At 35.7% G+C, this 17,404-nt stretch overlaps 2 protein-coding genes across 2 annotated transcripts in view; both read left to right on the plus strand.

Annotated features, from left to right (window-relative positions):
* TRMT11 (tRNA methyltransferase 11 homolog) overlaps positions 1-17,404 on the plus strand; it is a 496,326-nt gene that overhangs the window by 153,080 nt on the left and 325,842 nt on the right. The window lies entirely within an intron of this gene.
* On the plus strand, positions 1,191-7,495 carry CENPW (centromere protein W). Its single transcript, XM_083348049.1, has 3 exons — positions 1,191-1,313; positions 5,104-5,217; positions 6,820-7,495. Exons 1-3 carry the CDS (start codon positions 1,224-1,226, stop codon positions 6,844-6,846), a joined length of 231 nt encoding a protein of 76 aa, XP_083204175.1. The 5' UTR covers positions 1,191-1,223; the 3' UTR covers positions 6,847-7,495.

The raw sequence follows: 17,404 nt of genomic DNA on the forward strand, positions 1-17,404 counted from the left end.
TTTTTAGGTTGCCCAGGGAACAGGTCACTGTCATGGAGATGCTCTTGCTCTATCATCTTTCATTCAAACTAGTTTTGTACATAGGTATAGTGCTATTTTTGGAGAGTCCTGCATTTATCTCCATACACATCTCATCTGACTGACAAATCACATTTATGGTGAAAAGATTGTGGAGAGCATTGGGAAACACCCTCCTCTCACCTCTGAGCCTTACACCATTGAAATTGGGTGGCTATAACAAAATTTAATGAATGAATGAATAAATAAACATATTTCCAGGTAAATAATTGTAAATTTGAGCCAGCCTATGAGAACTCTTTGTGAAAGTGAGGACACGGCTGTAATGGATTTAGATATGTGTTGATCAATTTTTAAAATATGATATTCTAAAAATGGGAAGGTGAAACAATCTGTTCCTCTGTGATCTAGATTTAATAATAAGCTTGTGTTGAACAAGTTTTAAATTGGTATCATATGTATCTTATTTTTTTTCCTTCTCTTATGCTGTTTTTCAGCAATGCAGTGTATGTGGTTTACTTTCATATATTACTGATATATTCATTCTTTGTTACATTTCCACCGATAAAATTAGTGAAAAAGTTAAAAACATGACGCTTCATTTGATGACTCCCCAAAAGCCAAAGTTGTTCAGTTGGAAGAGTCACATTTGTGATCACAAGAGTTGAGGGTATCCCTAGAAACCTTTCCGATCACGGCATAATCCTTCGCGGGCAAGATTCCCTTACCAATTTTTAAGCTAAGCAGAGATCTGCACATAAATTTGAAACTTTTAAAATAAATTCGTAACCGATTAAGACACGTTCACGGGCCATTCAAGCCCTACTTAAGTCAGTTGTAAAAAAGACCGTCTTCCCTTAGGCGAGCATTTGGAGAGGAGAGCAAATTATACGTCGCACTGGATATTAGCGAAGATATCTGCAGGATGGAGAGAGCGCCGGCTCAGCGGCTTCTCTCAATAGCCCCGCCGCATGAAGAAAACAAAAAGGCACTTCCTTCCACCAATCACTCCAAGGAGAAAGTAGGCGGGTTTGATGCGTCAGCTGTTCCTGTGACGTAATGGCGCACGGCGGCAGATTTGAACTTAAGCGGCGCAAGCGCGCTTTGATTCGCTCGGGAAGTGTTTTTGGGGTGAGCAGCTGTCCGGAAATTCGCTGATTTGGACTCCGACGTTGATTTCAAGAGTGAGTTTCCGCGCCGCCGCGATGAAGCGCACCGTGCCTCGAAGCACTCTGAAGAAGCTGGTGAAGAAGCACAAGCCCCAGCTCCGTTTGGGCGGCAACGCCGACTTACTGGTGAGGGAGACTTGGGAGGGAAGCTGGAAAAGAGGGAAGTGGCTTCTGCCTCCCTTTAGTCTTGCGGAGCTCCTTTGCACACCCGTGTCCTGCTCTGCGACGGCAGCGAGAGGGTGTGTCGGGACAGGACGGATTTGGGAGGCGACAGTTCGGCGACTTGCTTCCCAGTTGGTAACTTTTAGGGAAGCTCACTGGAAAACTGCTTCCTGCGCTTCCCATTTACTCATTTATGAAAGTGCATTGCCTGAACGTGGGAATTCCATTTTTCTCCCCCCTCCTTGTGGGTGGTTCCTTTCGTTTAAGCTTGTGACTGGCCTGTAGTGACAACGTATTCTGTAAATTTTTAATTTTTAACTCTAATTTTTAAGTTATTTTAATTTTAATTTATTGTACAGAGGCCTTTAATTTTAATGTTATCTTAACTTCCGTATTTATTATATGTTATTGTTGTTAGCCGCCCTGAGTCCTTCGGGAGATAGGGCGGCATATAAGTCCCAATAATAAATAAATAAATAAATGAATAAATAAATAAATAATCTTGGTACATATATGCGATGCTAGCCAGGTAAACAGTACTTAACCAGGGATTGCATGTGTCCTGTGTGTGCACATGGCAGAGGACCGAAGGAGAGCTCAACCCTCTGTATCAGTGTTAAAGGCTGTAAAGGTTGTCAGAAGCTTCTCTGACTGTTGTTTAGAAAAGGCAGTTCTGCCCTCCCCCTTTCTCTCAAGTCCTCCCATGCCAATATACTTTCTTACCAGTTGTCGCTTTTGAACACAGAACTTAGACTTTTTTCCCCCGGTTCTGTTGACAATCAGTTTAAATGGCAAAACCTACATTTTGATAGAAGGAAAATTTTGTAATGATTTTTTTTCTAGGCCTTGTATCATAATGTAAACTGTGGGATGTTGCTGCAGTGCAGAAGAAAGAGTTGTGTTTCTATTGTGACATAATGATTTTGGCATCAGTGTTTAGGAATGGACACTGATGAGTGGTATCTATTTGGTTTTTTGCACTAATGTAGGCGTCTTCAAACTTGGCCCTTTTATGACTTGTGGACTTCAACTCCCAGAATTCCTCAGCCAGGCATGCTGGCTGAGGAATTCTGGGAGTTGAAGTCCACAAGTCATAAAAGGGCCAAGTTTGAAGACCCCTGCACTAATGATTACAGTAACTCACTCTTCCACAAACTTTGGATAATCAAATTAATCACCATCTCTAGAGATCTGATAAATGTCTGACCACAAAAATGTAAACCATAGTCACTCACCTCTCTTAAGAGTTGCAAATCACCTGCAATCCAATAATCTTTAATGTGTATATATAGTTACAAACAGGTTAAAGCTTGATGTACTATGATACATAGCTGATAGGCTGTACAAAGCTTGGTTCAGAAATTGTGCAGGCTTGCAATAATAAGTTTATGTGGAGCAAAAGATTGATTTATATCAGATACCTACTGAAACTATAGTAAAAGAAATGTAGAACTTTAGAAGATTAGGGGTTTTTATATAAAAATAATATCCTCACTAATGTAATAATATGATTCACTTTTAGTGTGAATATCCTGCATATTCTTAGAAGTAAATCCTATTGATCGCAGTGCTTTTATTTAAATTAAATGACAAAAGTCTTGATTCAATACTGTACAATATCTGGCGTGGTTATGATTAGTGAAACATCAGGCTGAACACTTTAGGTGACAAAATAGAAGTCATTCTGACTGAAGGTTTTTAAACAGCAGTAATTCACCAGATGTTTGGATTTTACAGGAACAATGAATCAAAATTGATCTCTAAAAGTCAAGACTATATACAGCAAGGGTGTCAAACTTGCGTCACGTGACGTGTCATGACGTATCCTGACTTTTTTCCCCTTGCTGGAGCTGGGGTGGGCCAGCTTCTGATGTACAGTATGCAAGTAGTTTTTGACTTACAACCACAATTTAGCCCGAAGTTTCATTTGCTAATTAAGACAGTTAAGTGAGTTTTGCCCCATTTTTTAACCTTTCTTGCCACAGTTGTGTGGTGAATCACTGCAGTTAAGTTAGTAACATGCTTGTTAAATGAATCTGCCTTCCCCACTGACTTTCCTTGAAGTTTGTAAAAGGTGATCACATGACCTCAGGACACTGCAGCCATCTTAAATACAGACCAATTGCCAAGCATTCAAATTTTGATCATGTGACCATGGAGATGCTGCCAGAAAAACAGTCATAGGTTACTTTTTTCAATGCTGTTGTAACTTCCAATGATCACTAAATGAATGGCTATACGTTAAGCACTACCTGTATGTGTAGATTTCACTCTTTTTAAAAACATTTTTAACAGAATAACAGAGTTGGAAGGGACCTTGGAGGTCTTCCAGTCCAAACCCCTGGTTAAGCACGAGACCTATATCATTTCAGACGAATGATCTAGTCCAACCCCCTGCTCAGGCAGCAAAACCTATACCATTTCAGACAAATGGCTGTCCAGTTTCTTCTTAAAAACCTCCAGTAATGGAGCACCCACAACTTCTGAAGGCAAGCTGTTCCACTGATTAATTGTTCTAACTCTCAGGAAAAATTTCTCCTTATTTTTAGATTGGTTCTCTCCTTAATTATTTTCCTTTCATTGCTTCTTGTTCTGCCTTCAGATGGTTTGGAGAATAAGTTGAGCCCTCTCCTTTATGTCATCCCCTTAGTGTTCCTTGGCTAAATTAATACCTCTCAAAGTTCAGGATATGAATGGCAGTTACTCTGGAAGATTTGAAATTGGTTGCCTCCATATCTTTACCTCTATACTTCTACCTTTTCTATACGTAGAGCTATAAATATATGGTGTGAATGTGTGTGAATGTGTGTTATGTATTTCAGTCTCTTTGAAACCTGGCTAAGAAAAGGAAATTGTTTATTAAATTTCTATGGCTGCCTATCTTTTTTTTTATTGAAGAGTTTTACAGTACATTTTATTTATAAAAAAACAAAACAAAACCTCCCAACCCCCTCCCCTCTTCCCAACCCTCCCCAACACCTCCCTCCCTCCCCCTCCCCACTCCCCGACTTCCCAGAGCTAAATACAAGGTATAAAAGTAGAAACAATCATAATCTACCATATGCAAACAACAATAGACTATTAAATCTATTGCACTTTAACTCTTATAAAATAACTTCAAGCAATATAAATATTACATCAGCACTTGTGTGCCTGCCTATCTTAAGCATATGGCTTTAGGTGCCTAACAATTAAAAATACAAATTACATAACAAAATTATAATAAATTATAATAAAATAAAAACAGAATAAAACATTATAAATTATAAAAATTATAAATAACATAAATAAAAAGGCAACCAAGAAAAAAAATCTCACAACAAAAACAATAATAATAATCATAGTTAACACAACCAAGAAACAGGCTTGTCCATTCCATCAGGACCCGAGGCTTGATGACAAACCTTTAAGATCTCATAAAAGGCCAGAAGGATTGGGGCAAGACTGATAGTATAGATTGCATTGGATCTGTTCGATTAGGATTATCCATAACTAATATAAAATGCTGTTGTACATTGTTTACTTGAAAGGAAATGCATATATATATGTATGTGTGTGTGTGTGTGTGTGTGTGTATATATATATATATATATATATATATATATATATATATATATATATATATATATATATATATATAATGTATATATATATATATATGTATATATATACACACATACATATATATATATATGCATTTCCTTTCAAGTAAACAATGTAAACAATATATATATATTGTATTTGTCTTTAAAAGGTGCATTTGAACTTCTTGCTGTTCCTGTTTCGGTTAGCAGAAGAAACCAGGACCAAGGCTATTGAAGAAAAGAGTAAAATAATTAAATATGAACATGTTGTCTCTTCCGCAAAGGTAATCATAGTTAAATTCTTTCTTTAATCTTACTTTGCATACTATAACGTTAAAGCTACAGTACATACAATTGTGTTAAAGTCTAAGATAGTATTCAGATAAAACTACCATTTATAAAGAAGATTTTTGTTAAAACTTTATTACAGTGAGAATTATATGGTGTTGTATAATTATATTATAAATTTATGTTAGAACATGAGTATTTGAATTAGGGTATCATTACTAAAAGAAAAATCAGCAAATTGGATTAAATGTAACTGCCTTTTACTATAATTCTGTGTGCTAAAATATAATTAAATTAATATGGTAAAAGGAATATTCATCACAAGGATATTTTAACTCTCACAGAAATAACTTTGTGGTAATCTAAATGGAAGATTCCTAAAGAGTGGGCTGCCGTGACCAGGCCATCCCTGTCCAAAAAATTCAGGGCCTCTGGACGTGGCATTGCTGGCTAAAGACATGGTCACCTATGCCATCTAGGCCTCAAAAGATAACGATGAATCCACAGAGGTTCTCTACCTGTTCCTTCATAAGGAGTGTGGCTCCAATGAATGTTAGATACCTATCTAATAGCTGGATCTGTGAGCTACCAATCCATATGTCTTACTGAGTTTTGTCTTTTGGCCAACACTTCTTTGGTACCCGCACTGCCTTACTTTACTTCTCCCTTAATAATGGGAGAAATAAAACTCTATAATGTTACTCAACCACAAGCCCCTGATGGCCTCACTTGATACCTTTGTATAGAACAGGGGTAGGCAACCTTGGCCCTTTTATGACTTGTGGACTTCAACTCCCAGGATTCCTGAGTCAGCCTGGCTGGTTCAGGAATTCTGGGTATTGAAGTCCACAAGTCATAAAAGAGCCAAGGTTGCCTACCCTTGGTATAGAATATAAACAAAGGTAACAAAATGCAGGATCCCATGACTGCTAAGCCAAGCTGAAGCCTGCTAAGGCCAAACCTGGAGGTAGGAGCAGAACTACTAAGGGGCATCCTCTCACTCTGTCCAAAAAGATTGACTCAGCCAGACGGCAGTATAAAAATCTGATATAAGATTAAAGAAAATGAACTCTCCCTCCCTCACCCCCAAAGCAAGTCAGTTTAGGCCAACCAAAGCAGATTCATTGCCAAAATCAAGCTTGAACTTTGAATGAATTGAATCAGGTAATCTGTATCATCCAGAAACATACGATAGCCACTATTTTATCCAATGGGAAATTTGCAGTAAAGTAATATTCACAATAGTTATGGTTCTCTTTAGAAGACCCCACACCATTCCCTCTTTCAAAGGAATATGGAATGTAACACTTACCTCATTCTGGACCTCCTACATAAGTACTTTTCTACTAGGTATTGATAAATCCTAAATTGTATTTGCACTGCTGACTTAAAGAAGTGAAAGGACACAACTGATACAAAAGCCTTGTTTACGTAGGTACAAAATCACTCTCTTACTAGAGTGATCATTATAATAATACACTGTTTAGATGAAAGGCATTTGGAAACAAATGAAAACCATCTAAAGCATTTCATATTAAATATATGGCTAATTTTAAATGAAATAATAAGTTTTTGTATCTATATGTTTTTCTTTCCAGATAATTTTAAAGAAGAGTCGAGGCTAAAGGAAAGAGGAGTTCTTAAGTTCATTGACATTCACAGACTCTTATACGTGATGCAGTTTAGATATTTGTGTTTTATATTTTCATTTTTTTTGCATTAAATAATGTCTTAGAAATAAATCTCAATTCATTGTAGTATTTGATGAAATTTAGTAGACGTGTTAGTAAAATCAAGATCAGTGACTGAAATAGTTTTAATATTTATAAAATATTGCTTCTTTGTGTAATAATTATATAAGGTGCCGTATCTGAGAATGTTAAACATAAACTTAACTTATAGTCGTCATGTATTTCTACAAACCTTTAAAAAACAAAACCTTATTATCCAGAGGATATTTTTAATGTGTAAGTAGTCTACTGTTTATACCTCTTTAAACTTCTGATCCTAAATTACATTTCAAATAAATAAACTTTCAGCTAATAAATATTTGATTTTGTAGTCTTGTACTGTAAGACAGACTTTTAAAACACAAAATTGTAAACAAAATATAAAAATATTTCAAATATTACCATTTGTAGTAATAAAGCTATAATGGACTGCATTCTTCACATGTTAATTTGTCATGCTATTTTGTTATAAGTTGGAGGAAAAAAATAAGATGTAAAATAATCTTGTCAGACCGAGTTGTAATATTTCCTTGGATGTGACAGCAATGATATATTTCTTTTCTTCTTTTATTAAACAGCTACTGATATTGGTGATCATAAAGGACATGAAAAGCATAAAGCACATTTATTCTTTTCAGTTTTCACTTTTAGTAGAAATGTCACTTCTGTCATCTTACTCTACATGCATAATGTTATACAGGAAAAATATAACTGGAACCTTCTATATATATAGATATAGATATAGATATAGATATAGATAGATATATAGATATATAGATATATATAACCTAATTGTAAAGAAACTTGTCTTCAGTCTTACAGTTTTTGGAATGTCTACACCATGACATCCTTCAAAGGAAGAAGTTAAGGCAGAAATAAATTATTTTTGGAAAAGAAAGCCGCTCACTTTTAAAATGTCCACAACTTCATGGTTAAGTAAAAGGTTTACCAGGTATTGGATCGAGTCCTGTTTTAATTAAACAAATTTATCGCGTTTTGCTTCATGATTGTATGAGGAAATCAAATATGTTAATTCTATAAATCAGTACTATGATCAATGTCTTTGATACAGACAACAATACAACCAGTGTAATTTTCATTTAGTCCGTGCTCTTTTTAAAAATCTGATCTCTTTCAAAATGGCTGTTCCTTTAGCAACCATAAGATGGGGATAGAGTAAAGTATCCCATATATTTCCCCTTTTATGTAGATTTCTGCTTTATTAAATCTGCCTCTTAAAGAATTATTATGTTACATTAAAGCACTGTCATGAAGTATCTTATTGCTGACAGATGTAGGGTGATTAAGGATTTCATTTTAATTGCAGTTTTGTATGAAGGAAGGGAACAGCTTCAGAACTTTCATGCCTCTTGTTAATGAGATCTGATGAGAAAAGTTAAATTTCTGTGTTTTGACAGCGTGCTAAATATATTCTATTTTTTACACTAAGAAGTGTCATTTTCTAATCATCCGACATAACGGTGGCTGGTTAGCGCTTTAGAGATTATTGTCAAGGAACAGTGTTTATATTAGTCAATGTAGAAGTGTTTTTAATGCAGAGTACTTAAAAAGCGACTTGATGTAAGCATGAGTGTCAGAAAACAACCAATCTTTCATCAGTTGATTTTTCTGCAGTAAAGTAGAATAGTAATAATCCTCACCCCCACAACAAATAGTTGTTATGGAGAAAGCAATGTAACATTTTTCCTTTGGCCAGATTTAGAAAAAAATTATGTTTAAAAGGGAATATGCAATGACAGTACACTTAAGATTATAAGTTATGTATTAAAGCTTTAAACCATGTCTCTGTTTGAAGATTGTAATATCACATTTTAAAACCCCAAATATATAGTTGAAGATTGGATAAGAGTCTAGTCAGGCTTTAATTGCTCTCTGTTTTATTCATTTGACTTGCCTTTATTTTATATTGTTCTTACCTTAATTTATGGAGATTTTAGTTCTTTGAAGTTTTATGTCTTCTGTAATTGTTTGCTCGTAGTTTCCATCGTGTTTTGCATGTTCATATTTACAACAGCAGTTCTTCACATGATTAAAAATCATTAGTTAACTTCCTTCAGATTTGAACACCTTTTTGTATTCTCTTGTACATTAAGGCAAGTAGTCCACCTTAATAGTAGTTAGCAGTCTGGGAGGTGAGCTGTTTTTCATGCTTCTAGTATAACATAGAACGTCCTCATGGGGCAAGATGAACCTTCTTATTTAAATACCATGTTTTCCTGAAAATAATACCCAGTTTTATTTTTATTCTTTATTTTTTGCCTCCAAAAGAGGCATCAGGTCTTATTTTTTGGGGGGGGGGGTCTTTTTCACTCACCTCGTGGTGGCACGAACAGCCGGGCCCATTTCTTCAGTGGCCAAAGGAGCAGCTTCATTCTGCAGCTGAGAATGGAGCTCTGACTTGCATTTCGCAGTCAGAGGCCTTTCCAGAAGCCTCTGCAGCTGAGAACCGAGCTACGAAATGCAGGCCCGAGCAGAATGAAGCTGCTCCTTCGGCCGATGAGGAAAATGTCGATCCATGGGAGGCCTGGCTACAATGGTAAGCTCCATCCCTGCCCTAGCTTGATTTTTGGTTGTGAGCCTCACCCCCAAACTAGGGCTTATTTGGGGGGTAGGTCTTATTTTTGGGGTAGCTCCCCTGTTATTAGAACAAGGAGAAAATGTCATAGGCAGTTTTAGAGCTATGTATGTATTACTCTTGGCTGAAGGATGTGAATATTTTTTTCTCTGCCAATGTTCAAAGCTAAGCACTAGGATTGTGTATTGTTTTAATATTGCAGTAGAACAAGCCAACATTTTGTGTTGTAAGGACCAAAGTTTTAAATGGGGCTAGTGTACCTTCTGCTGTCAGAATAAAGCTTAGAAGTGTTTCGGCTATAGCAAACAATGGGAGCTCCATTTGAATTTCTTGATTCTTTGTTTTTAAGCCAAGGAGTGACAGTCCATGTTAACTAGTAGCAGTTACCTAAACTGCAGTGAAATTGGCTAAGGGGAAATTTTAAAGCTTGCAAACTTAAGAACTTTGGAATTGTTTATATATGTGTATTCATATGTTTTATATATTATTTGAGGGGTCATGCTTGCCAAAATCTCAAAATGTTCTTTGGCAATTCGTTAACTTATAATTTAGGGTTAAGGCCATGAGAGTGAGATGGGCTAAGTTTGATGAATAAATAAATTTCCAGAATAAGGTAGTAAATATAAAGAACAGTTATATAAAAACATTAAAAGAACGATTGCTGGAATGTGTATGTCTAGTTTAATGAAAAGAAGGACTAGGGTTGACATGATAGCAGTGTTCCAATATCTCAGGGGCTGCCACAAAGAAGAGGGAGTCAAGATGTTCTCCAAAGCACCTGAAGGCAGGACAAGAAGCAACGGATGGAAACTAATCAAGGAGAGAAGCAGCCAAGAACAAAGGAGAAACTTCCTGACAGAACAATTAACTAGTGGAACAACTTGCCTCCAGAAGCTGTGAATGCTCCAACCCTGGAAGTTTTAAGAAGAGATTGGTCAACCATTTGTCTGAAATGGTAGGGTTTCCTGCCTGAGCAGGGGGTTGGACTAGAAGACCTCCAAGGTCCCTGCCAACTCTGTTATTCTGTTACATGCACTCAATTTTCTTTCAAATCAACCTCTTGGCCAATTTGACTACAGGTAAGTATATATCATGCAAAATAATATTGCTAACTGAAGAGATTGTCATAATGAACAATCTCTTCACTTAGCAATATTATTTTGCATGTTTTTCTTTGGGAAGAAAAACTTCAGTGACTGTCCCCAAAAATGCTCACAGCTGCTGCTCTCACAGCACAAGGAGAAAAAAAAACAGCAAAATTTTTCCCCTGTTACTGCCTCAGCTATTGAAAACGGGAGAATAATCGTTGTGGTGCATACATTCTTTGCTCAACAAAACAACAAACAAGTCATTAAATACTTTGTAAGAGGGTGTCTTCCTCAGCTTGAAAGTTGAAATGTTTTACTTGTTTTGAACTTGAAGAGGTTTGTGCTCAGACTGTTTTTCCCATCTCTGTAGGGAATAAATCCAGTTGAGTTGTTTCTGAGTCATTGTTCTGAGAAAGGCTTTGCATGATCAAGATACTGTCACCTCTTATAAAGGATAACATCAACTACTAATATATTTAACTTATTTTAACTATGGTAACCTGATGGTTTCAATGTATGTTCTAATTTATTTATGGATTAATCAAATTTATGGATTAATCAAATTTATATAGGCATCTATTTCCAAAAAGTGATTTTGAGTGGCGTTAGCATACCCAAAGATAGATATTTTCCTCACCAAAAGGCCAGGACAGAATATTAATATTAACCGGTATTTTATATCTACTTAAAATACATTCATCCTGTTCTTCAAATAAAATATTTTCTGTTTATTATTTTAATTTAAATTGCATCTAACTTTACAATTTCCTCAATTTATTTGTAGAATTGGGAAATACTTTAATAAATTAGTCCTCTTTTTAAACATGTTAGTAAAGAAGATACAGAAAAAGTAAATAGCTGCCTATCAGGAAAGTTCTATGAATTAATCAGATTTATACTTGAAGGACCAATATGAAATAGGTTTGAGATATAATTTCACAAAGTGAACTTTTTTTTTTCTGGCCCTGTAAGCCAGTAAATAGACTTATTGTTGTGCTTAAATGCTTAACCTATTTGAAAATGTTAATAGTGTCAATTATTTTGAACAAAATCTAATCTTAGGCTATGTGTTTGTGTTTTTTCTTGACAGTTCAGATAAGTGTGTTGCATAGATTTCAAATACTGGCCTTTGAAGACTAAAGCAAAACTTTATTTTTCTTATCTCCGTTGTATGGAGTAGAACATTTTTATGAACTTTTGCAAAGTCAAAACATTAAACACAGGGGAGGATATCCCATGGTTTATGGTGTTAAGGGAATTACCTCATCAGCTTGAAAGCTCAATAACAAAGTAAGCCTTTAAAATCCCGCAGTTGATGGACAAAAAGCAATATATCATAGTTCTGGTGTTTAATTGCTTATTTTCATTACAAAAGTGTAAAAGTGCTTTTTATATTTTATATTCTTGAAATCATAGTTTATTTTAGTTGGTTTTAAAAGAAAATGTTACTCCATGGTGGAATATAGATATTTGAACAGTGGAATATATTACCAACCATCACTACCATAACCCCACCACCATCTTCTAAAATTATTAACATGCAAAGAAAATATCTCAAATATAACTCTGAAGTGTGTGTGTGTGTTTGTGTGTAGGTTTACTTGCTTTTGGCCTTTCTACCCTCATTAAAAATTACATTTAAGTTTAAGGCCATTCCATCCTCATTAACAATGTTAATTAACAAAGTTCTGATAAAGACAAAAGAAATACCTGTAATTTTTGGACTTTTTTGATAATGCAAATTTATTGGAAAAATAAGCACTTCAAATGCTAAAAATTTGTGGGGCTCTGAAATAAAGGTTGGGAAACAAGCACTGAGGGGTTTTTTTGGCCTCCCTTACTTTTTGCTTTTCCATTCTGCTTTTAAGTTTGTCTCATTGGAAAAATCCAGCATTTTCAGCTATTTGCAGCTATTTGGTGGAGTGAAACACTCTTAATCTGACTTTGGAGTTTGGAAATCCTGACCTATTATTGTTCAGCTATTGGTAGTATCAGTTAAAACATTGGTGCTCATTTTTCAATTAGTGGAACTTCCAGAATGTTTTACAATATAATCAGAATAATAATGGGATTAAAACAATCCTTTTTAAAGGTTGATAGTGAAAATATTCTATGGCTACTTCTCATCCTATTAACAGTTGATTTTATCTGATTCTGTGATGACCAGGGGTGACCTGTCCCTATGGAAGACCTAGACAATTACCTGTGATGCCAGGTTAAGTAGGGTCCACATTCTCAATGATTTTCTTTTTTCTGAGGGCAAAGACATTGTTTGCCTGGATGCCAATCTAAGGCTGCTACTGGCTGAGGATAAGAAGACCTATTCCAGTGAAGAAATATGGGAAAATATACTTGCCAACCAGACCTTCAGTTGTAACGCTTTCAGTGGGAGGAGCACTCTGTTGGCTAGGCCTTTTAAGCTTCTCGTTTGGGGGCATCTGTCAGAGTGAAAGATCTGAGCCCTCCCAAATTGGATGTTTTGCTAATATTTGCCAGTATAGATTTCTTAATTAAAAATTGAGTTCACTGTGTCTTCACTGTGTCTTCACTGAGCCAAATTATGTTTCCAAATGGTGATTTTGTTCCTACTGGTACAAATTAAACTTTACAAAGTTACATTATAGTTAAGTTACTAAATTAAATAATAAATTGTATTGAAAAGATGCAGTATAAATACACGTAATGCTAGGCTGCAGTGCTGTATTCTTCATTATGAGCAATAGTTAATTTGGAGGCAAAATCCGCAGTGGAATTATAGCACAGATTAGGTATAAATTGGACAATTGTGTACCCAACCTCAGTCTGATTATGGTGATAGGTTTAGTTTATTCATACGCCAGTACTTTTTTTTCTTAAAGCAGTTCCAGTGAAATTTCTTTTCTTTTGTTTTCTTAAGAGCACCACGTAGTAATTCATATAATGTATAAAAACTATCCAACCATCACAAAGGCAGTTCCAAAGTTCAGATATTCCCCATTTCATGTCTCTCAAATCAGATAATAACAAATCTTTATTCTAATTCAAGGCAATCAGGACATTGGACAATCTTCAGAGTGAACTGCACTGGATTAGAGCCTCTTGGTATATTAACCACAGTTAGGTTAAGTGTTAACCTTCTGTCAGAATAATACTACATAATTGGTGAATTATTATTAAATTATAAAGAGTCTCCTCAAATCTGTAGTTATTATTAAAATACCATTTTAAAAATAATCACCCCATTTTTTAAAATTCTACATTATGTATAGTCATGGTGACTGCCAATTGCCTCTTAAGTCTGGCTCTGTCCAGGATCTGTATGGCTAAAGGTAATAAAATATAACTTTCTTTCACTTTTTCTTCTTTCCAACCCAATGGAATGTTGGAAAGGAGTTAGATAAAGATGCCTGGGGCTCTGTCCATCTATCCGTCAATCAACAAGATTATTCTTTGAAAACAGAATGGAACAGGATCAAATTCAGGGTGAGAGTAGAAGCTGGCAAAAGAGATACCTAGTTTGAAACAAGGTTGGAGCTGACTGGGGACTGAAGAAAAAAAAATCCAGAAATATTTTCCCCAATGCATCCCTAGGGTAGAGGCAGACAGGCAGCAGCTCAGAATGCTGCCGATTGCTCTATTCTTAAGCCCCTCACATCCGTCTCTCTCCTGGTTATGTGATCCAGAATGGGACTGCAATTAAGGCGCTGGGCAGAATTCCAGCAGCCATGCTTTTACATGCTTTCCTATCTTCTTTATGATTTCCAAGCCAAAGGAATGTTGGAAAAAAATATGTAAAGGGGCTCAGCAGGATAATATTCTGAAAACTCAACAGAATGGGACCAAATTTGCAGTTAAATGAGAGTCTAGCGAAAGAGAGATTAATTGTGAAAACGGGCCCAAGCCAGCTGGAAACTAGAAAATGCATCCATACAGATGAAGCAGTTGGACAACATCAGAAAATGTTAACTCATGGTCATGTGACCCAGAGTGTGCCTATGCAGTCCACTTTGTGCCTCCCAGTGGCATGCACAGAAAACACAAATGTAAGATGTAGGAAGATCAGGAACACATATACTGTAGGTGTTATTTCTTCATGTAAATCTTCATCCCCCTGAAGAAATACGGATGCCTCTTATTAATTAATTTAAATAATTAATAAAGAAATAAATTAACTAATAACAATTAATTAATTCCAGGAGTTATGCTCTGGATGTTCTACTCACTTTATTTTTTTCCTCCCTCCAAACATTTGTGAAATGGCTCTTAAGCTTCTCAGTATTCAAATTATTTGGGTTATTAGGATTTTTAATACTTTACACTTAATAACACAAGCTAAGTAATTATGTTAAAATATATTTCAGGATTTAACCTTATGGGTCATAAATATGTGCACTAAAATATTCATAGAGAGAAGCCTGTTTAATGTACCCCCAAATATCAGGACTCTTATCTATCTGCAGAGCAATTCAAATGTGCATATCAGAAAAACTGTGGTGGCAAATCAAGAGGGCAAAAGTGACGGCAGAGATGCCTGTATTCCAGCATAACCCACTACTGTTTTCCCACTACAAGGCAGGCCTAAGCTAGACAACCAGAATTTAATTCTTTCTAAAACCTCTGTGACCTAATTCCTGGTAACTTGTATTTTGATGTGTGTGTGTGTGTGTGAGAGAGAGAGAGAGAGAGAGAGAGAGAGAGAGAGAGAGAGAGAGAGAGAGAGAGAGAGAGAGAGAGAAAACTAGATTAAGATTTCTCCCCCTCTCTTTCCCATTTGGAAACAGAGAAAATGTTTCCAAATGCATGCTGAACACAAGTATATCCTATTAAGCCCATACATTATAGTAATTTAAGCTTGATATTTGTGCCATGCTATAATTATTTTGGCTTCAGGGATTATGGATGGTGACAGCATGACATCACTGCAGTGGGTGGAGCGAAAAAGTTGGCAGGGGTTAATGCCCCCCTCCAGGGCCAAAATTGGCCCAATTTGGGAGAAAATGAGAGATTAATGCATGCCTTAAACTTCTGCAATGTCCCCAAGAACTGATATTGCTATTATTATTGACCTTTACATTTTGGGCACAAAAAGTAGCCACATGAATTATGTAGATTGCCGAGTATGGATTTCTACTGATCATACTATGCTCACTGAATCTATTTTTTAAATGAACACAGAGAATTGACATATTATTGTTGTTATTGTTGTCATTATACCATATCTTTATTTTGTATAGCTCAAGGCAATATACATAATACTTTTTTCATCTATTTTTCCCACAACAGCAACCCTGTAAAGTAAGTTGGCCTGAGAATAACTGGTTCAAATTGTTAGCAAAAAATATTTAACAGACTAAATATCTTTAGACTTACATCAGGGAAAATATATTTTTCCTTTGGGCCATATAATTTTCAATACTTAAACATACTGCACATGCTGCATTTATTTGGTGTGCCCATAAGAAATATACTGCACGTTATAGCTAGTTAGTATAATTGACTTTAATATTATATAGAAAGCAATATTTTTTTAAAAAAACAAGAAAATATAGTTGGGATCCTTTCTTTCAGTCCTTGGGGGAATTACACTGGCATCTTATAATTGGATTTTCGTTCCTAGATCCTATGCAATGAGGATCTTTGAGACCAAAGCTGATATATCTCCTGATCTACAATTTTCACCAGTTTTTAAAGGTGGCTGTTCTTATAACAGATAACAAAAGTATAATTGGGTTTGATCAAGTTTGAAAGGACATTAAATAAGCACAATTCTCACAGCTCAAATGAGTCGTAGAACTATGATTTTATTTTATAAATGATTTTAAGGGATTATTTACAGATTTCCTCTCCAACTGATGTGCATGACTTTAGGATTATTGGAAGACACCAGTTGTGCTTTGGAAAGCAATAGGCTTACTTTGTCTGTTCTGTAGTTTATACAAATTTCTATGACCCCGATGGCAGGAATGGGATTCAGACCAACTGTTAAATGTTTGAAAGATTTGGACAGTTTAAAGGAAAATGGGATTTCATTAGTGTAGTCTTACACTACACTATATCCCATATTCTTAGCTTAAATGGAGGGAAAGCACAACTAACATGACTTCTTTGGTTCTTACCAATCCCTTTATTAGAATCTCTTTGTTTTCATGTGTGAACTGGGAAGCACAAGGCAAGCTGCATACTGTACACATGATTGGGATGAAGAGCAAGGGGATTAGAATGGAGCATTTGGCAACATTTCATACTTCAGTCTTACTGCCATTCCATGAGGAAGAAATGGGGGCTCTCAATAGAACCCCAAACCAGATTGACCCTAATCTTACTTTTCCCCCAGTTTTGATCCCCTGTACCAAATTTGATCCTATTCTGTTCAATTTCTGGAAACGTATTACGCTGATCAGTAGATGGAAAGAGTGCTAAACCCTTTTAAATACTCAGTGGGATTGAAAACAATAAAAACAAGAATAAAACAACAATTATGGTACAGCTTTAGCTGCCCTTCTATAGTGTGAAGAATTGAGGCAAATCTTATGAGAAAAGAACTGGCAAATTTATCCTTGAAAATAGAGATTCAAGAGGTATCATGGAAGACAGATTCATATTCGAAAGCTGTTGCCTTCAAATAAGTCTGTTTACAGCTTTTTTCAGCCCCAAGGGCCCAAATTAAAGGTTCAAATGTCCAGAAAAAGAATTTCCACTAAATAACATGAAGTATTACCAAACAGACAAGCTAGAAAAGAGTGTCTTGTAAGATGGCACGATATGGCTAAGAAATTTGAAGTATGGCTGA

The sequence above is a fragment of the Vipera ursinii genome, assembly GCF_947247035.1.
Source record: "Vipera ursinii genome assembly, chromosome: 1".
Taxonomy (NCBI): Eukaryota; Metazoa; Chordata; class Lepidosauria; order Squamata; family Viperidae; genus Vipera; species Vipera ursinii.